Source organism: Colossoma macropomum, unplaced genomic scaffold (genome assembly GCF_904425465.1).
Source record: "Colossoma macropomum unplaced genomic scaffold, Colossoma_macropomum, whole genome shotgun sequence".
In the NCBI taxonomy this organism is placed as follows: domain Eukaryota; kingdom Metazoa; phylum Chordata; class Actinopteri; order Characiformes; family Serrasalmidae; genus Colossoma; species Colossoma macropomum.
In genome coordinates this window covers 21568748-21590848 of record NW_023494796.1, presented here as the reverse complement: position 1 = coordinate 21590848, position 22101 = coordinate 21568748, and the positions used below count along the sequence as shown (strand labels likewise).

Sequence of the window (22101 nt, the reverse complement as noted above, 5' to 3'; positions counted from 1 at the left end):
TCTGTCAGCTATCTTGTCCAAAGCAGCATGTACGTGGGGTTGCCACGTTCAGCAAAAATCTCCAGCCCAAAAATCTCCAGCTCAAAGTGTGCTTAAAACTGCTCACTGAAGCTATTTATCTGGGCAACAAGTGTTTATTTGTTCAAATCCAACAAGCTTTCAAAAATACTGCACAACTAAATAGTTAAGAAGTAAACAAAGTCAGTCAGAGTGGTTTGATGTGAAATGCTTCATTTTAGAGGAGCTTACAAAATTAGACAAAAATCTGAAAAGTTTAATGCAGGGGTATATAATTCAAATTCAATAAGTTCCTGTTAGAGAAAATTTCCTCAAGCAAAAGTCGGAAACATCATAATGTCTAACCTGCATCATGATTAAGTGCCATATACTGTATACTGAAGTAGCCTAGTAGTTATATCAACATCTTATGCAATCAACAACTGAATGTCAAATCAAATAAAGTACAATTCAGTCATGTTTATTGTCAGTTTTCTCTTTTTAGAGCACGACGTGAAATATACGGAGCCCCGTAGGGGTCATTAACAAGAAAAAAATTGTAAAGAGGAAAATCTGTGTCTGCAGTTTAGTAATCCGGTCTCTCAGTTTATAAATTGTGCCCACGGATTTGTAAACTGTACTCTCGGTTATCAAAACTGTACCGACGGATTTGTAAACTGTGTAAAGCACATGCTGCCTCCCACAGCTTCGGCACCGGCCACATTTATGAGATATTTTGAGAAACTGGAGAATTTTGTGACATTTCTGTATGAGGGCAGACAATTGGACAACACAACTGTGTCGACCTTTCATGATGAAAAGATAAATATAAGCAAGTAACGTTAACTTGACATAAAGCAGACATTACTAGAAAATATGTAGGATATTTAGTGCTGTAGCTTTCACACACACCGTTTTCAACGGCTTTAACATTTCATTAAATTACAGTTTAACCTTACTGCTTAATTGGAGTGTTTTGTAGAAATGTATTATGTGAATGCACTTGTTTAAAACGAAAATAATCTCGTTTTTGCCTATATTATCCCACCACGCGGCCAGCGACGACTGAACGGAGTTTCAGCCCAAATAGCACATTGCATGTTAAAAGGAATAATATTAAACCCTGACTATGCAAGAACTGCTGGATACAGTACAGTTTACAAATCCGTCTGTACAGTTTTGCTAACCGAGAATACAGTTTCCAAATCCGTCGGTACGGTTTATAAACTGAGAGTACGGATTACTAAACTGCGGGGACAGATTTTCCTCCTCACAATTTTTTTTCTCGTTAGTGACCCCCACCAGGCTCCATAGAAATAACTTCCCTCTGACTCACTTTCTCCTCTGATTTCTGTTTCTCACCTCGTCCCTCCCCTGTGTGCACATCACTTACTCGAGTCTCAGCACGCAGCGTCATGCACAGATCTGATTGGCTGAGTAGCGTCACGTGACATTTACAATGCATGCGATTGGTCTGTGAGTTTCTCGGTCCGCTAAAGCGGTATCGTAAAGGCTAGAAAAGTTACGCTGATTAAAATAGGACCACCCCATCAAAATGAAATAATTCTCCATAGTTTATCGGTGATAGGTCCAGGTCCGCATAGGACAGCATCTGGGACCGGACTCGGACCACGGTCTGAGCCCACATTTCATAATTTTGAACTTAACTGTTTTACTGATTGCTGGTGTACAGTAACAAAAGACTTGACCCCGGTACAGGGTATGGATTACCTTCACCGCAGTCCTCTGCGATCCCATGGCCACCTGACCTCCTCCAACTGCGTGGTGGACAGCCGCTTCGTCCTGAAGGTCACTGACTTCGGGCTCAGTGCTCTGAGACACTCAGCCCCAGGGGACAGCTCCAGCCAAGACTACTGGACCTGTGAGTGCATATCTGTGGATTAGGAAACAAGTTAGCGAGTTAACATTGCAACATTTCTTTTAAGTCTGAAATCTGAATTTATTTGCACATACAAACAGAAATAACAGTACAATGTCACAGCTGAACACAATTTCTCATGATTAACATTAAAGTTTGGAAATAGAGAACAACAAAATAAATTGGCTAATAAGTTATCTTACTTACCTAGCTAACGTTAGCCTTACTAGCTAACAGCAGGTATGGATATGTAAACACACGCTGCTCTGTTCTGCACACAGACACTCAGTGGAAACAAACATATCAAAGTTAATGAGAGAGCTAACACTAATGCTGCAGTGAGACAGTGGAAATAGATAAATAAACCAGTTACCGAGCTAACGCTAATCCTGCAGCAAGACAAAGAGGACAAACTGCAGTGAGACAGTGGAGTAAAACAAGCTGTCTAGCGACCTGACGCTAATCCTGCTGTGAGACAATGGAAACAAACAGGCTACTTAGTTAGTGAGCTAATACAAACAAGCTAGCTAGTAAATTAACGCTAATCCTGCTGTGAGACAGTGAAAAACAAACAAAGCTATCTAAGTTTAATAGCGTTAGCTATTCTGTAGCCAGACTGATTGTGCTAATTCTGTGACCAATGCCACACATGACAAGCAAAAAATATAGTTAATACTACAGATTTTACCCAAAATGAAAACATACCATTATTTGTTTCACTAAAAAATAAATCTCTGTGAGATAGGCTGCTGGGCTGTTACAGCTAAAACTACCCCGGCTGATAGCGCTAACCCAACAGAGCACATTAAAGGGAAATTTCATCGATTTTTCAATTTTGTTCTGCAGAACTCCTTCATCGAGACGTAAAGAGTCATTCAGAATGGTTTGTTCTGAAGTGGTTCATTGTAGACAGACTCAGATTTCTTTACGGTGGTGGTGACAGAAATCAGGGGCCACGATGTCCACAACACAAATACAACCACTTTATTTACTATACAAAACCACCAGCGAACCTACACATGTACGGAAGCATATCAGTATCAAAATTAAAGTGAAAATGTAATATGTACAATAGAAATGTATTCGTTTACTCATATATGCAATGTTGAGCTCAAAATAAAAATTAAAATTTAATACTGCGATTTTGATTTGCCAGTTGGTATACTAGTATTGACATTTCATTTACACAAAGATTTATGCTGATATGTATTTCCAGAGCTGCAAATTTATGCTTAACGTGATTATGCAATAATTGCGTCAAAATGAAATTTATGTAAAATGTAATTTATTATATAATTATATTATGATACATTTAAATTGGTTTTTCAAAGAGAACACCAAGCCAGAAAGACTCAAAATTCAGATGTAAATGAGAGACAGTTCATCTTCTGTTTGCCATTGCATACTGTTGCTTACTGCGCTCATTATGTGTCAAAATGCCTTTGACCATTTTCATTTTCATTTATGGTCTTCCAAACCTGTCAATCATCACTTTAGGACGGGCCCAACAGCACGCTCAGCGGAAAAGGCTTTATCTGGAAACATGGTGGCCAAAAAGTTTACAGCTACACTTACGTTAGCAGATAAGAAGATACACTACATATAACATAGTGTTCAATCAAACGTGTGGCCAAGTTTTTTGGTTTATCAGTCTGGTTTATAGAAATGAGGCCAAACTCCTTCTCAGCAGCTTCTGTCTAATTTTCGCTCCACCTTAAACAGTGCAGCAGTTACATTCTGGTGCCTCAATGCGCCTGAATATTACAACAGCACCATTTAAGGTGGACTGGAAAATTTTGGAAAAGAAGCTGATTTCAGCTTTGTTTCATAACCTGAGGTCAATGTCTGAAAGTGAGGCCGGACACAGAGGCCCAATCCCATTTCTTCTTTTTACCCCTACCCCTTGTTTTCGAGTGTCACCCTAACCCCTTGGAACCGAGTTACAAGGGGTAGTGGTTAAAAACTTGCCCTACGAAATGGGACAACCCTCAAATTAAAAAAAAAAAACATCGCTTCATTAACAGCTATTAGCGCTGCTCTGCAGGCGACCCAGCGCCTCTGCAGTGATAGCAGAGAAGGGGCAAGTTCAGCTCCTCGCCGCTGGGCTTTAGTTACATTTAGCGCATCTTATCCTTTCAAAGAGGGGAATAAGACAAACATTTATTATCACCCACTCCAATTATTTGGTGATACGAAGCTGAAGTCATCTATTCACCAGCTTCTTGTTCGAATTTTCCCGTTCCACCTTAAATGGTGCAGCAGTTACATTCTGGCGTCAATACTGCTGGACTATTTAAGGTGGAACGGGAAAGTTAGCTAGCTACTGAGAAATTAGCATGCTATTAGCGATTTTTTTTGCTTGTTATGAAGAAAACGACCATAATACATTGAAACGACATTAAACTAGGATAATACAATAGTTACCGTATTTTTTAACGGAGAAAATTTTCACATTTGTGGGTTTCTTCGGTCGCTCGCGCAGCCATCTTGCCAGTTATTCTTGTTTTTTTTTCCATAACACTCCGTTTGGAGTCGTGCCTCTGAAACCATGTAGCCCTAACACTTCGCCCTACCCGTCTATCTCAACTAAAATTGGGACACCCTTAGCCTAGACGTGAACGCGCAAAACAGAGGTTCTAAGGGCTAAGTGGTAGGGGCAAGGGGTGAAATGGGATTGGGCCAGAGACCCCAGCTGATGCCATGCAGGGGTATCTTCTACAAAGTGAGCGTCAGAGGTGGATATATTGCCCTGCCAGCAGCTCACCTGCTAATACGCTGTATGAATTGTGGAGGGCTGCAGAATTAAACTAGTTAACGGCCATTGTTAATGCTAGCTTATGCTACATTCCTAAACAACCTCCCGTCTGCCCTGCTGAAAAAAGACCATCAGAAACACTGGGATAAAAACCACATGATGGTTTTGCTTTCTAATGGTAATTGGCTTCATGTTTACCCGTCGAGAGCATTAGTTTCCTGTTGGACACCTTTAGATTCCATTAAAAAACCATCAAATGCATCTGGAATCAGCCTAAGAACACCTGTTAAACCATTAGAGTCCTTTACACTGTGAACACAAACCATCAGCAAAACACAAAATAACATAAGTGGCTACTGGAGACCACCAGGAACCAGCAGACACTTTTAATGGTTTCTCTGATTTTTTCAGCAAGGTGCTGTTTTTATCAGCTGGCTAATATGATGCAGCTCACTGTGTCACACACACATACAAGCAATTTCTGTAATATTCATTTTTAAAAAGAAAAGCAGGACATTAGAGACTCCCTAGCTGAGTATGTTTAAAATAATACCAACACAGTACATCAGCTGTTACCAACTCAGCCTCTGTGACTGGGTGACTGTGTAATTTACACGTCTATGTGTACCAGTACAATTACAACTGAATCATCAATTACCATAAAACAGTGTGGCAACATTTTCATAAACAATTCATGTAATAACTTCCTGTGATATTGCTTTTAGAAACATTAAACTCTTCAGACATCTGGTTCCTATCACCAACACTGTGAACAATGCTGACTCAATAAGTCTATAGAATGAAGCATTTTACACCAAACCAAACTCTCAGTGGCTTTGTTTACATCTTACAGATGTATTTATGCAGAAATTTTGAAAAATTGGTAAAGTTCCCCTTTAACCCAGCAACTAAAATACCCAAAACCATCCAGCACTTTGGAAACAACCCAGCAAAAGACCCAATAGGTGCAGGCCAGTTTGGGTAGGAAAAAGTAACCCAGCAGTTTTTGACTTTGTACTTATAATTGTGAATAAAGAAGTATGTACTAATGAGGATAAATAAAGAGTTTAAAAACAATGTTGGGGAAAAAGGTATTTGGACAGTACACATATATAATACAATTAGTACTCTGATGCAAATCTGTTGTTGACATTGTCAGCCATTGTAAAAAGTAATGACTGAACAGAGTAAGAATTTTAGTACAAGTGCAACTTTCTTTTGGAAAAACTTCGAAATTCACTCTTCACTAAAATTCGCAAGCTTACACTGACTGTCGGAATGCACTGTTAATAGCCACATAGCGTACGGTTACTGTACAGCCTCCTGCATTTCCCACAGGGTGCCCTGTATATAAATCAGTGCATACAGTATATGGCTTGTATATTTCCTTGTGGACAAACTTAGAGGAAAAACTTTTGACAAATTCTTTCAGAGTCTGTGTGTTTGTAGAGCTGTTTGTTGTTCCTCTCCTCTCAGCACTGCTGTGGAGGGCTCCTGAGCTCCTGAGGCACACCATGCCTGCTAATGGCACTCAGAAGGGGGACGTGTATAGTTTTGGCATCATTGCTCAGGAAGTGGTGTACCGCAGAGGGCCCTTCTACACCCCCAACAGCAGCCTGAAGACCAGAGGTGTGTGAGCTCCACTGCTGTGCTTTTAAAGCCCTGTAGGTGTGTGTTCTCCACACGCTGTGATGACTGTACTCAGGAGGCTCTCCAGCGCTTCTCTCAGGAGACGACCTGTTTTCCAAAGCAGTTTCCGATAAGCTCTCGACTGAAGGTCGTTCTTTCTTTGTGTATCTCTCACTGCCCTCTGTTTCTCTCCGTATCTCTCTGCTTCTATCCTTATCTCTATCTCTCTCTCCTTTCGTTCTCTCTCTGTCTCTCTCCCTCTCTCTTATTCTTTTCTTTCCACTCTGTTTTTTCTATCTTGATTTCCCTGTCTATCTTTATCTTTGTCTCTCATTCTTTCTCTCAGTCGTTATCTCTCTCTCTCCCCTCTTGTTCTCTCTCTCTCACCCCCTCTTTGTCTCTCTTTCTCTCTATCTTAAACCCCTTCCCCAAATATTAAATGTCCAATCATAGCTGAGCGACTGTAACTAGGCCCAGACAACTCTCCAGCTTTCAAAATAAAAGACCATGTCGTAAAGTTTTGTGGGATATTTTTATATTAGGTACTTGATATCTCAGAAGTTTGAATGGGGAGTGAAAAAGAAGAGGTGTGTTGAATCATAAAAGTATCTCATAATACAACCAAAATGTTGGGACGCTGGGCAAAATGTAAATAAAAACAAAATGCAATGCTGTGCAAATCATTTAAACCCTATATTTGATTGAAAATAGTACAAAGACAACATACCAAATGATAAAACAGATATTTTATTGTTTATTGAAAAATAGATGCCCATTTTGAATTTGATGCCAACAACACATTCCAAAAAGTTGGGACGAGGGCAACAAAAGGCTGATTAAGTGTAATGCTAAAAAAACACCTGGTGGTTGATTGGCAACAGGTCAGTAACATGATTGGGTATAAAAAGAACATCCCAGAGAGGCTGAGTCTTTCAGAAATAAAGATGAAGAGGGGTTCACCACTCTGTGAAAGACTGCACGATCAAATAGTGCAACAGTTCAAGAATAACATTTCTCAACAAAAAAGTAGCAAAGAACTTTCGCTTTTCATCATCTACTGTAAATAATAACATCAAAAGATTCAGTGAATCTGGAGAAATCTCTGTATACAAGGGACAAGGCCAAAAACCAGTATTTGCTGGCTGTGATCTTTGGGCCCTCAGGCGGCACTGCAATAAAAACAGACAAGATTATGTAGTGGAAATCACTGCATGGGCTCAGGAACACTTCTGAAAACCACTGTCTGTGAAAACAGTTCATCACTACATCCACAAATGCAAGTAAAAACTCTAAAACGCAAGGAAAAATCATATATAAACAGGATCCAGAAACACCACCGCCTTCTCTGGGCCTGAGCTCGTTTAAAATGGACTGAGGGGAAGTAGAAAAGTGTCCTGTGCTCCAACAAATCAACATTTGAAATTGTTTTTGAAAAATCAGGGACACTGTGTCCTCCGGGCTAAAAACCACTCAGCTTGTTATCAGTGCACAGTTCAGAAGCAAGTATTTATGATGATATAGGAGTGCATTAGTGCACATGGCATGGGTGACAGGCACATCTGTGAAGGTATCATTAATGCTGACACTTATGCTGCGATCCAGATGATGTCTTTTTCAAGGAAGGCCTTGCTTAATTCAGTAAGACAATGTCAAACCACATTTTGCATGTATTACAACAGCATGGCTATGTATTAAGAGTCCGGGTGCTAAACTGACCTGCCTGCAGTCCAGACCTGTTACCACTGAAAACATTTGGCGCATTATGAAATGAAAAATATGAAAAATATGAAACCCAGATGAGCAGCTAAAATCCTATATCAAATCAGAATGAGAAAAGATTTCACTTTCAAAAATACAGCAATTGGTCTCCTCAGTTCCTAAACGCTTACAGAGTTTTGTTAAAAGAAGAGGTGATGAAACACAGTGGTAAACACGCCCCCGTCCCACCGTTCTTGGAATGTGGTGTTGGCATAAAATTCAAAACGAGCATATATTCTTCAGATAACAATAAAATATCTCAGTTTCAACATTTAATATGTTGTCTTTGTAGTATGTTCCTTCAAAAATATGGTTTACATGACTTGCACATCATTGCATCCTGTTTACATTCTGCACAGCGTCCCAACTTTTTTGGAAATGGGGTTGTACTTTAACTTTTGATGCTTTAGTACATTTGAAATATACAGTCATATGCAAGTTTGAACCACCCTTGTCAAATGACATGTTTCGTTGAAAATAAGTTAACACATCGTCTACAGGGAAATGTAAAAATATGGCATTTTTCTGCAAATTTTAATATACTATATCTAAATTTCTATTTATTTGCTGAGTTTAACATTTACAAAAATTAAATATATGATATAAAATGTACCATAACTTTTACACAGGCCACATTTTTGTTTTTTTTTCCCAGTAAGTTAAATTTATGCACACTCTCTCAGCCCTCTGTTTATTTCTCTCTCTCTGTGCGCCTCTCTCTCTCTCTGTCAGAGATCATTGAGCTGGTGAAAGCTGGAGGCAGTAACCCTTTGAGGCCGTATGTGGATGCTGCTGAGTGTGAAGAGGGTGTGGAGGCTCTGTTGTTAAGCTGTTGGAGAGAGAAAGCGACAGAGAGGCCTGATTTCTCCTCCCTCAGAACCGCAGTCAAGAAAATGTGTCCCAGCGGGTCAGTACACTTTCATTACATACATTGAGTACTACTGAATTTCTGACTTTTCAGCATTTTCAGTAGCATTATGGCATTATAATAATGTCCAAATGTGATTTCTGTTCATATATTAAATGCACCAGTGATGGGGACTTGGACGCAAGTCGCACTCTAGTTGTGTGTTGTGATTCAATTCACAGTCGAAACAGACGACTCCAGAAAAAGCATGAACCTTTATTTTCGTCATTTTTTACTTTTTTGCATAATGTGAAAACTCCAGTTATCCTCTGCATTGAGTTCAAATTACATAATAAACAGACAAATAAAAAATTCTGAAAAATTACTTGGAAAAAAATCATACTGCATTGACAACTTAAAATGATTGGTCCGTAGTTTATATCGCATGTGCACTAGCTACCGCACTAGCTATAGCGGAAGTTGTTAGCTAGTCCAGTTAGCTAGTTTAGTAAGTTACAGATCATATTAAAACGTATTAATCCCTCAGCTGGATTAGCTATTGTGCTAGCTAACTAGCATATGTGCTGTTTAAACTACAGATTCAACAACCATTTCAGGATTGTCTTTTACCTTTAAACACCGCATTTACTGCATGTAGCACTTCAGTTCAGTACTTCAGCTTGAAGGTTTTTCTATAATGCAACACTCTTGTCGAATGCCACACCTGCAGATACGAGACTAAGTTAAAATTCTTTGCACCCCAGGGACTTCATATTCGACGCAAACTCACATTAATAGGCTTGTGAACATCTCTGCTCATGCACGTCTGACCTTTATGGGCAAAACAACATTTTCTTCTGTTTTTAACTTACCTGGGTCTTTTGCAGACCAATTCACCTTGGGCTACATTGTGGATTTTCAGATAAAAAATATTCAAAAACTAACTAACTATTTCATTCATGCACCTGTGAAACATTTCAATGCTATACTTGAAATAGGTTTTCAGTTATGACTTTTAAAAAGTTTGCCCCAGCAGGTTCTAAATTGCATCTTAAATATCGAGTTTAACTGCTTAGAGAATGACTGTAAATAGGTATAAATATGCTGAAATGGGTATCAATATGAAAAAACTATATAATAATATACATAAATATATATAATAATGAATTTTCTGAATGGAATATCTGAAAACAACAAGAAACAACATACAAAAAAGAAAGAACAGGTTTTTTTTTTATAAAAGATAATTTGGAAATTTAATTCACTGTTTCATCTTCTTTATATTGTGATCGTTAGTCAAATACCTTATGTTTAAAAAAGACAAAAATGAGTCAAAAAGCTTCCAAGATTTTTGATTGTGAAAGTCATTTTGACCTTATGCTGTCCCTTTACATATTGCAACAAAATTAAGCAAACATTGTTTTGAAGACTTTTTACAAATTTTACATTTCAAAAATAAAAAGATTTCACATTATAACATAAAAAAGCACACTATGCTCTGTGAGCAGCTTGTTCTGTTTAAGATGTAATTTAGAACCTGCTCAAGCAAACTTTAGAAATCAGAAACTAAAGAACTAACTGCAGCACATTTTGCATAGTTGCATGAATTAAAATGTTTTTGCTTTTGCTCTTTTCATGGCAATTGATGACATGACTTTCCTGGCCCTGGGTAAATTGGTGTGAATAGATCCATATACTAATGGTTTCAGAAAATTATACACTTTATTTTATATATTTTATTTTGTACTGGCATGTTTTACTGCAGTGCTCATACACCATCAGAATAATAAACTACAAAATTCCTTTTTTCATTCATTTTTTCATTCAGAACTCCAGTGGGTGTTTAATTTGTTTTTCTCTCTTTTATCACAGTTTAGTTGCAACCAATTCCCACGGTAGCCAATTACCAAACTAGGTGTTTGGTTAGATGAAGGCCAGCACCCGCCTCTCTGAATTTGTTTTAATATTACTGCCCATCAAAAGTTTTTCACATTTTTAATATGATCTCTTGTAAATAATCACATTTTGTCTGTATGAAATAACAAACAGTACTGTACAGTAATAAGTCGCTGCTGTTGGAACAAAACCTTGGATCTCCACTTTTGCCGTTTGTCAGTTTTTGACATAATTTGAAGATGCCTGTTACTCTTTACATTATATGTACATTTGATGATGAATGGACCAAAAGAAATGACCCAAAATTATTTGGAAAAAAGTCTGGTTCCTTTGACTTACATTAGAGGTAAAGTAGGTTTTTTCCTTCTCCTGTGAAGTTATCATTTTGGAGACACGAGGTTTTGTTCCGACAGCAGCAAAACGCTTACTGCTCAGATAGCCTTACATATCATTTTCTCAAATGTCTAAGACTTTTGCACAGTGTTGTGTATTGTGTATATAAGATATAGCTCATGTAAATACTAACATATTTTATCTGAATATTCAAACTCTTAGTGTTCCTCCTTCTAAGTTTTGTAAATTATGTCATTTTTGTCTTTTTCTGTTGCTGCTACTTTGCTTTCAGGTTTTATAAACTATAAATAAATATATACTGTCAAAAGTAAATTATAAACTGACAGAAGTGCTATTATGGCTATCAAGCCAAAGCCCATGCATTTTACCCTCTTGTTGTGATGTCAGCACTCAAACCTTTCAACTGCTTTGATGAACATGAAGCTAAGTGTCACAAAATATACCCAACATTTTGGTAAACTGTTGCTATTTCACATTCAGGAAACCACTGCAGATTTTTAATCTTACAGAGGTGTTTTTATACAAGGCCTCAAACTTTTGTGTCCACAAATTTTTGGGCAGGAAAGTTTAGGAATTTTAATGATTTTCCAAAAGCGAGTCACTTCACAACGAGGCACACAGCCGCTGTGTGTCCTTCATAATAAATGGGCTCCTGTGGTGTGAACCTCTCTGCTGTTGACCTCTCAGTGGGACAGTCCTACAGAAGCTCAGTGCTGAAGAGCTCTTCTGAGATTCCCTCAGAGCAGACCGTGTTAATGTGGGTTTGATTACAGGCTCTTAGTGAGAGTGGAGACTTTTACAGAGCTGAAACATCAGCAGCTCAGCTTTTCTCTCATGCACACATGCTCTCTATGACACAACTGAGTCTCACTGATAGAACTCTGATTACACTCACTGACTCTACTGACTCTATATCTACAGCATGAGCAAGACACTCTCTCTCTCTCTCTCTCTCTCTCTCTCTCTCTCTCTTTCTCTTATTTCTCTCTCTCTGGTTCTGTTTTTAGTTGTAAGGCTGTGCAAGTGTTGGGGGGGGTTCAGTGTTAGTATAAAGGAGCAGGGTGGGACGCAGACTGTCATTAATAACACTTAGCGATGACGGCACTTTAATCAGCTACACAAACACACACTGTGATGGGCTTCCTCCAGGGACCACCGACACGCAGCAAAAAACACACACCGTCCCCAGAGAACACACACTGTCACGCAGCATAACTGCGAACATTCATCCTACTGAAAGAGAGAGAGAGAGCGAGAGAGAGAGAGCAAGAGAGAGATGCACTAAAATCATATAACAGATTCTTTTATTAATCTTTAACCTTGTTTTGCTATTCTCAGCAAACATGGCTGGTAGACTTCAAGTGCTCTGACCAATCACAGACCAGTCTCGCTGTTTCATATGAGCTAACGTATGAGCTATGTTCTGTGCACTTCAGTGGTTAAAAAAATGGACACATGCTCTAAAAATAGCATTTATTCCAGTCATGTCCTCTGAATGAAATCATTCTCCTTCATTTCATACAGCAGAGCTCTGTCTCGCAATAATGTTAATGTCACTTATTCGTAGCTACACTGGCACTCCAAAGTTTGGAATCAGTGTTCGGAGCCGGCAGTGAACAGAGATGTTCTAATAACATCAAGTGTGAAGTTTTAATAAAATTAACGTCCAGAGTGCCTCATGTTTCAAAAGTCATGATTAAGGCCCAATACCATTTCACCCCTCACCCCCTACTACTTAGCCCTTAGCTCTGTTTTGCACGTTCACGCCTAGGGGTAGGGTGTCCCGATTTTTGTTGAGATGGAGGGGTAGGACAAAGTATTAGGGCTACATGGTCCTCTTAAAGGCTTTTTCAGAGGCACACTCCAAAAAGAGTGTTATGAGAAAAAGAAAAAGAAAAGATGGCTGCTGAAGCAACTAAACAAACCCACAACCTTTTTCAGTTAAAAAATATCTATAACCATTGTATTATCTTAGTTTAATGTCATTTCAATTTATAATGGTCCTTTTCTTCATAACAAGCATAAAAAAATCGTTAATAGTGTGTTAATGTCTCGGTAGCATGCTAGCTAAACTTCTTATTCCACCTTAAAAACTCCAGCAGTACTGACACCTGAAGTGCCACAATGTAACTGCTGCTCCATTTAAGGTGTAACGGGAAAATTCGAACAAGAAGCTGGCAAACAGACAACTTCAGCTTTATATCACTGAAGAATTAGCAGTGGGTAATAATGAATAATTACCATATCCCCCCTCTTTGAAGGCATATGATGCTCTAAATTTAACTAAAGACCAGCAGTGAGGTTGCTGAACTTTACCCTTATCTCTACAGACTGGCAGAGTCACCCACAGAGTAGCATTAGTAGCCTGTTAATGAAGTAATGCTCTTCTTTATTTGAGGGTCCCATTTAATAGGGAAGATTTCAACCACAACCCCTTATTATACTCATTTTCAAGGGGCAAGGTGATCCTCGAAAACAAGATGTAAAAATAAGAAGTGGGATTGGGTCGTATACCTGCTACCTTGGGGGGATGATGCCAAAGCCCACCCATTTTATCTCCTTGTTGTGATGTCAGCATTCATCAGCACCCTGCTGATGTTTCAATATGTGCTGTTAATAATAGTTTGGATAAGAAAACTGTCCAATTAAGGAAGATTATTAATGAATATGAAGTGTTGAAGCTAAATATACCAGAAATATTAGCAAATAGCTGTTCTTTGTCAACAGAACTGTATTTAACAGAAAAATAACAGAGAGAAAATTCAGATTTCTGGCAGGCTATGTACACACTAGTGCTATATTTCCATATGGACTTGGAATTCATACCTGAACATTACACCTGTCAAAACAGTCATGATGTTTCTATGGGGTTGTGGATGTGTTTTTGAGTGTTTTCAAACTCACCTCGAATTTCTATGTGTGTGTGTGTGTGTGTGTGTGTGTGTGTGTGTGTGTGTGTGTGTGTGTGTTTCAGAGGCAGTGAGAACATCCTGAACGACCTGTTGTCTCGTCTGGAGCAGTATGCATGTAATCTGGAGGAGGTGGTGAGCGAGAGAACAGCGCAGCTGCAGGAGGAGAAGAAGAAGGCTGAGGGTCTCCTCACACAGATGTTGCCACGGTAACATCCCCACATCCTACCTGTGACATACACACACACACACACACACACACACACACACCATCTCAGTAAAGTATGCTGATGAGATGCCTCTCCTATCATCACTGTAGGGTTTATTTCAGATCTCTCTCTCTCTCTCTCTTTCTCTCTCTCTCTCTCTCTCTCTCTCTCTCTCTCTCTCTCTCTCTCACACACACACACTCAGCCAGCTTAGCTCAAAGCTTTACTGGCATTTATAATGTTATCATTGTTACTGTTGTTTACACAGTGCTATCGTTTATTCATTTGTCTATCTGTTAAGGGTACTATAACGTCACTAAGTTAACGTCACTTGAGGTCTGGACTCTACTGTAGAAGTAGAAAATATCCCTGAAGATTTCTTTGAAAAAGCAAAAGAATGAAAGCTGTAATAAAGGAAAAGAAAGGACATATATTGCAAAAATGATATTTTATTTAGTTAATTTTCTGTTAAATATTTGTTTTCTTTCTTTTCCTGATACTGAAAAATTAACTTATACTTAAGCTATGTTGCGTACTTAATGTAAACAATACTGAGTTGTTTAAAAACTATAGCAATGCTGCTATGTGTGATCCACAGTGTGCATGCACACACACACACACACACACACACACACACTAACTTTCCACCATTCAGTATTTGGTGGTGAAAGATCCACCACCCATATAAGAGAACAGAATCAACAAAAAGTAGTTTGACTGGGGGTGTTAAAACTTTTGCATACCACTGTATAAGGTAGGTGGACCTGATAAAATGGACAAACCATGTATATTTAAAGTAGCGAGTTGTTAAGTTGCCAAATCTTGCACCTGTCCTGACTCTTCTGCGTGACGAGCCATCAAAGGGCCATCCACTTTTAAGCCTGCCTTTTAAAATCCTTCTCGGCTTTTCTCTGTATTTATAGATCAGTAGCTGCACAGCTCATAGCTGGAAAGACGGTCCGCGCCGAGACCTACGATTGCGTCACCGTTTATTTCAGCGACATTGAGGGATTCACCGCCATGTCTGCCTCCCTCACACCAATGGAGGTGATTATAACACTGAGAGAAACCTATAAACACTCACATTATGGACATAGTTTACTAAATCTTTTTTAGGAGGCTGTATTCTGAATTTTTGTTGATATCTTTGATTCTTGTGAGTTGTAGTTTTTTCCCCTTTTACATCCATTAATAATATTTTGATTTATGTACCAAAACAACCTCCCTTTATCTCTTAGAATTAAACAGATTCTTACTGGGCCTTAAAGACTGATATATGTACATGACCACTGTTCTGATTGGCTGCCCTGTATTGTGCCTCTTAGTCCAGTCAAAAATGTTGAACAAACCGTTGAAGCAAAACGAATTCAGACTGAAATCAGAAGGGAAAGGGGTAGAAAGTAAACTTTGCCACTGACACATGGATCCTTTGGAAGGCCATGATTTGCTTCCCGACAGCCAGGACCACAATGTTTAATCAGTTTGCCCGCATCTGTCACTCTAATAACTCCTCTACAGACTGTCTGCAGGTAAAACACTCCACTTCAATGTAAGTGCGTGCGGGGACATATGCGAAGATGTTCATGGTTGTGACATCTCAACTATTACTAATTAATTATTGACTGTATTACTGCTTAGATTTCTTGCGCAAAAGGTGAAAAGATGAATGAAATTTTAACTGTGTTAATTGTCAATCAGATTCTATTGCGAAGAAGAATTGGAAAAAAATCAGCTTTCCGTCATATGGCCTCTTTAAACTACCAGTCTTACAGCAGGTAGAGTCAAATGAGGAAAGGGAATAGACAAATGTTTTCCAATGCCAGTAACGGAGTCTCTCATCATTGCACATTTTATTGCCTTCAGGCTCCCAAAACCCCTGATTCAACTCATTGGCTCATTATCAGGCCCTTCATGAAGGTGAATAGATGTGTTAACATATAGAGACGCTAACATATACAGGGCCGGGGTCCTGCAGGACCATCGTTGGGAAATACTGAAATGGACACTCATTTAAAGTGCTGATATGAGCTACCATATGGAAGGGATTTGCCTTATCTCAAGAGTGTGTCAGATGTTAGTGGGTGATTGTTACTCATTCCTCATGGCATTAGGGCTGCAGAATCCACAACAAACACCAGGCATCTGTTAGCATAGCATCAACTCACCAGCATGCCACAGTCTTAAAGTGAAAATAGCAAATTCACACTGGCTTATTTTAGAGCATTGCTGGGACATCACAGCTGCTGTTCAGTGGAAAACCATTGTCACCTCTTTTGTGTAGCCGCAGGCTTCGTGTGTCTGAGCATGCATGAACACTGTGCTAACAAAAGTTTAAAGTTGAAATGATTTGCTTTTTTTCGGAAGGTTGTGAACGTGCTCAACGACTTGTACACATACTTCGACAACATCATCGACAACCATGATGTTTATAAGGTTGGTGTGACACAAAACTTGACAAGCATCATAATTACTCTGCTTTGTAAAACTGCTTTTGAGTTAAGGGAATGACAGACATTGCAGAGCATTGCATTCTGTAATGTTATAGATAGATCTATGTATATATGTAGTAATGTGCAAAAGTCAGAGACCACCTTCATTTATTTAATTTCTAGTAAAAATGGCCATTAAGTACAAGTTATTCATTTTTCAGCATCTTAAAAAAGGCAGAAAACAAAAAACTACACAAAAACCTCAACAACTAAATACAGTATCATTTTTAGTGTGTCCTTTCTTTGCATTTATTACAACTTTCTTTCTTTTCAAGAGACTCACATTTAGTTTTTCAAAGAAATCTGCAGGGATATTTCCACACCTCTAAAGTTCAGTCTTACAAGTTATACTTCTCACAATCCCAGTAATCCCAATTGCATTCAGTGATGTTGAGGTCTGGACAGAAACACCTGTGGATTTTTCAGATCTGAGGCAAGAGTTCAGCTTGATTTTTTCTCTCTCTCAAAGATGAAGGCTCTAAGTACTGTTTATCTGATGGGAATGGTGTTTTGGTGGCCTACCAGCTCTTGTACTGTTGTTAGGAGTCATTTTCTCTATATGCTTTGAAACCTCTGTTTTAAAAACTTCTGTTTTTTCTCTTAGTTTTTCCAACTGACCCCTTCCTTATGCAAGATGCTTATCTTAAATCTAATCTCCTCAGAAATATGTGCTGAAAATGAAAATGTATACTTACTAGCCATTTTGACTGGAAATTAAATAAACAAAGGGTGGTACTGTACATTGATACATAGATCCAAGACATCTGCTTGTATTTGTAAATACAGAAGTACTAAGACAGTTGAAGACCATAGTTAATTAATAAGAATAAAATAAATATTTGACAGAGTGGGGACAGCCAAAATTTGGATTGATATTGATTGAATTAGGTTGTCAGCATGTGGCAGGGGGCTGTATGATGGCTGGGATTCTTTAGTTTTCTTCCTCTTCCCTCCTCAGGTTGAGACTATTGGAGATGCTTACATGGTGGTGTCAGGTCTTCCCATAAGAAATGGAGATGAGCATGCCAGGGAGGTGGCCAGAATGTCCTTAGCCATAGTGCAAGGCATGAAACACTTCCACAGCTCACACGTTCCTCTACAGCGACTGAAGGTCCGCACTGGAATCCATTCAGGTTAGACCAACAGTCCACACCATATTTTTCAATCTCATAATTTGACAGGCAAACTATTTATTCATATTGTCTTTAATTACCTGTAATATGTTAGTTTTATCGATCATCTCACTTTAAATATTTGAAAAAGTCAGCAACAACCATTAGTTAGGCATTTTCAGACATAATCGCTGAACACAGAGTTTTTAAGTCAACATGAATAACATTTAGAAGCCTGCATTATTGATCATTTTATATAATACCAAGAAAAAACAGTTGGAAAACAAAACCTCTCCATTGTGGCTGGCCTAATATTATGTTGATTTAATTTACCAATATCGTGTAATGGAAACCTGAAATCAAAACTGACCTTCTGTCGCGGATCAATTTAATAACAATTGATAATATATCATTTAAAAGAAAAAATTCTTGTTTTGCAGTAATCTTCCATAAAAATGTGGTGACCTTTGCTTGCCTCTAAAACGTCTTCTGATTTTTAATTATATCATTATCTCATTTAATTAAATCATGTTTTACCATCTGCTCCTGCTTACGTCGCAATACGAAAGGAAAACATGTCATGATTTCCCATTCTCATTAACTTCAAGGTTACTGCAACTAACTAGGCTAAATTCGCAACTGCTTTCTAGCTAATGCTAAAGCTACAGCCTTAAGGGGGAGTTCCACCAATTTGCTAAATTTCTGATAAGAGGTAAACAATGTTATGAGGTCAAATGCACCATTATAAAGGAACTTACTCTGTTGGATTTTTTATATAAATTATATTTTTACCACAACTTTTTTTTTCGTTTCTAAACACACTGCCAAATTATTGTTAGTTTTACTTGCTGTCACAATTTATTTACAGTGGTGGTGATAGGAACCAGGGACTGTGATGTCCACTGCACAAATACAGCCATTTTATTTACTATCCAAAATGACCAATGAACCTACACATGTTTTCTGAGCTTTTCTGTAATGTTGGGTAGTGGTAAAGCTGCAAATATTCATTTTCTTTGGGTACTATTTTGGCATACAGCACCCTGCATGTACCTCTCCATCATGAATGAAATTTATAACATAAGCTTTAGATTAAAGCCTTCTGAAAACTATCATAAAACAATGTCACAGACATCGGGCAGTGTATTCACCGGCATTTTGTGTAAAGACTTTCTGTGAGGGAGCTTTTAGAGTAGTTAGACTCTTCAAGCGTCTGGTTCCTATCACCGCCACTGTGAACAGTTCTGACTGCAGAATGGAACATTTCACATCAAACCACTCTGAACGACTATAAATTTCTATTTAATTTGGCCAAAAAGTATAAAAATCACTGTATGTTCCCTTCACCATACATAGAGTTACAAGAATGTTACCCTATTGTGGCAAAATTTTGGGTTCCATAATTTATTTTTATTTGTAATTTTTACGAGTAATTGAATTAAATTAGAATCATTGTATTTTTGACTTGCTACTAATGAGCATCATTTGCAGACCGTCTTTAGACCTTCAAAAGACTTAAGTGGTCCTTTCAAAGGCACTGAAACTAAAAGAACTGAAAAGCTTTACTGGAATAATGTGGTGGCTAATGATTTTTAATGGGCTGTGTGACTCCATCTCGGCTTGGAGGCTAAGGTGGCATGTTGCTGTACCTTGGTTGCCAAAGCTCAATTGAGACCTAAAAATAAACAGAAAACAGGAGAAGACAGGGGTGGTGGGTGTGAGTGAACAACATGAAAACTGGTACTGACAAGGTTATTTATATGGTCTAAGAGAACGGTGGTGGGAACAGATCCTAAACCTCAGTAATCACGTTATTTAAATTAGAATAAATTAACTAGTTTATTATAGTTGAAAGAAGTAGCAAAATCAGCATCATTGAATTAGTGATGAATATATGATAGATCATATGGTAGATAATTCACTCACAAGCTCAGAAGATACATCCTTTGCCAAGTTTTCAGTTCTCTTTGAGTACTCGTTCAACACGCTCACAATCATCAGATTCATTCACTCAGGGAAGGGGTCCGAAGCACAACCTAAATTATAGCATGGTCTTCTGCACATTAGGTGTAATTACACATTTCCACCAGAGAGGTCTCCAAATTCCTAAAACTTACATAATGTAGCTTTAACTTTCCCCTAACTGCAAACCTAACACTCACTCGAAACCTTGAGCCAGATCCTAATCCTAACTTCAGTGTTGTTGTTAATCAGGTTTCATAAGGTAATCTGTTAGCAATTTGAGCGTTTGTAGATAAACTATGTGTAGGAATCCATGAAAATCAAGCAAATTATATTTTTTACCACAACATTTTTTTCATTTCTAAACACAGCGGCAAATTATTGTTAGTTTTACTCGCTGTCACTACTGCATCGTATTTGAAATATGAACTTCATGCTGTATGTGTTTCAGGGCCGTGCGTGGCTGGTGTTGTGGGTCTGAAAATGCCCCGCTACTGTTTATTTGGAGACACTGTCAACACTGCTTCGAGGATGGAGTCATATGGTTTACGTAAGATGAAATCTAGAGAATGTTATGACAAGAGTGTGCTGAGGACATGAACCCTAACATCATAAACACAGTGACAAGTCACGCTGATTCCAGCTATTGCCAAACTTGTCTTCTCAGTGTATGACAAACTGGAGTAGGAAACGACACATTGAAGATGGCCACGAACTTAGACTTGTCTCATCTGCAATTATCTTCTTTACAAACAAACCTTCTGTTGGCTTTGTCAAACTTTAGAAAAACATTTAGGCGTAAAGGTTTTGATGATGAAAAACAAGATCATTCTTCTTTCCCAGCTTTGAAGATCCATGTGAGCAGTTCCACTAAATCACTGCTGGACACCTTCAAGACGTTCCAGTTTGAACTCAGAGGAGATGTCCACATCAAGGTACAGCACACAAGCTTCACTATTCAAATTCATTCGCTTCATTCAAATCCTCATCTTTTTAACATAATTCAATTCAGAACATTATTCAATTTAGTGCATTGATCTGTTTTCCTCTGCATTTTTATTTTCTCAGGGAAAGGGTTTGGTGAGGACATACTGGCTTCTGGGAGAGGAACACTAACTGTGCCGTCTTTCCCTCATCGTTACATTTTCTGTGTGATCCAAATGTGTTTTTTATGAGAATGTAATATATTTCTAATGGCACTTGTTTTTCATTATTTTCTGTTGTTCTTAGCTTTCATGCAATTTTTACGGTTCACTGAGCAAATTTTGCACTAAATCGATGCCATTTCTCCACAATAATGATGCGACGTACGTCTTCGCAAATGACATTTTAGATCTGTTCTTGATTGGCTGAGTTATAATTTCATCCGCCATGTGTCAATTTCCCACATGCAGTCTAATACATAGTAAAACAAAACAGTAAATTCTTCCTTTTATTTTTTATTTTTTTAAGGATAAAGACTTTCTGGGAAGGAACAAGACGATTTAATGTAATTGAGGGCAGGACCTGTTATGAGCAAAAAATACACCATCATGTGTATCAAATGCATTTTAAAGGAAACCTTTCATTTCACCATGATGTATTATTTATAAGGTGGATATGTATTCCAAACAGTCTTTCTTTCTTACAAATCTTTATCTCCTCTTATGGCATAGTATGGTGATTAGACATATATTGACACAACAAGGTTTTCTCTTTTATTGAGGACTTGCCCCTACCACTTAGCTCTTACCCCTCCGTTTTGCACGTTCATGCCTAGAGGTAGGGTGCCCCAATTTTTGTTAAGATAGAGGGGTAGGGCGAAGTGTTAGGGCTACATGACCCTCTAAACAGAGTTTTTTTCAGAGGCACACTCAAAAAAAAGAAAAACCGGCAAGATGGCTGTGCAAGTATGTAAGTATTTTTTCCGTGGAAAATAATGGTAACCATATTATCTTAGTTTAATGTCGTTTTAATGTAATATGGTTCTTTTCTTCATAACAAACATAAAAAATTGCTAATAGTACGCAAATGTCTTGGTAGCTTGCTAGCTAAATTTTCCACTCCACCTTAAATAGTCCAGCAGTACTGACGGCTGAAGTGCCACAATGTAACTGCTGCTCCATTTAAGGTGGAACGGAAAAATGAAACAAGAAGCTGGAGAATAGCTGACTTCAGCTGTATATCATGAAGAATTACATTTACATTTTTTTACATTTACATCATTTAGCAGACGCTCTTATCCAGAGCGACTTACAAAAAGTGCTTTGTCTATCCAGAGAAAGAATCTTCGCTAGCTACCGATAGGTTAGAGAGAAAGTCAGTC

At 38.3% G+C, this 22101-nt stretch overlaps 1 protein-coding gene across 1 annotated transcript in view; it reads left to right on the top strand.

The window, feature by feature from the left end:
• si:dkey-37g12.1 (atrial natriuretic peptide receptor 1) overlaps positions 1–21814 on the top strand; it is a 41256-nt gene extending 19442 nt beyond the window's left edge. The window contains exons 18-27 of the mRNA XM_036583119.1: positions 1717–1879; positions 6108–6260; positions 8751–8925; positions 14090–14233; positions 15157–15280; positions 16598–16666; positions 17681–17855; positions 20248–20346; positions 20640–20731; positions 20865–21814. Coding sequence (XP_036439012.1) covers positions 1717–1879; positions 6108–6260; positions 8751–8925; positions 14090–14233; positions 15157–15280; positions 16598–16666; positions 17681–17855; positions 20248–20346; positions 20640–20731; positions 20865–20912 — 1242 coding nt within the window. The 3' untranslated portion in view covers positions 20913–21814. The remainder of the gene's footprint in view (positions 1–1716; positions 1880–6107; positions 6261–8750; positions 8926–14089; positions 14234–15156; positions 15281–16597; positions 16667–17680; positions 17856–20247; positions 20347–20639; positions 20732–20864) is intronic.
• Positions 21815–22101: the final 287 nt, after the last annotated feature.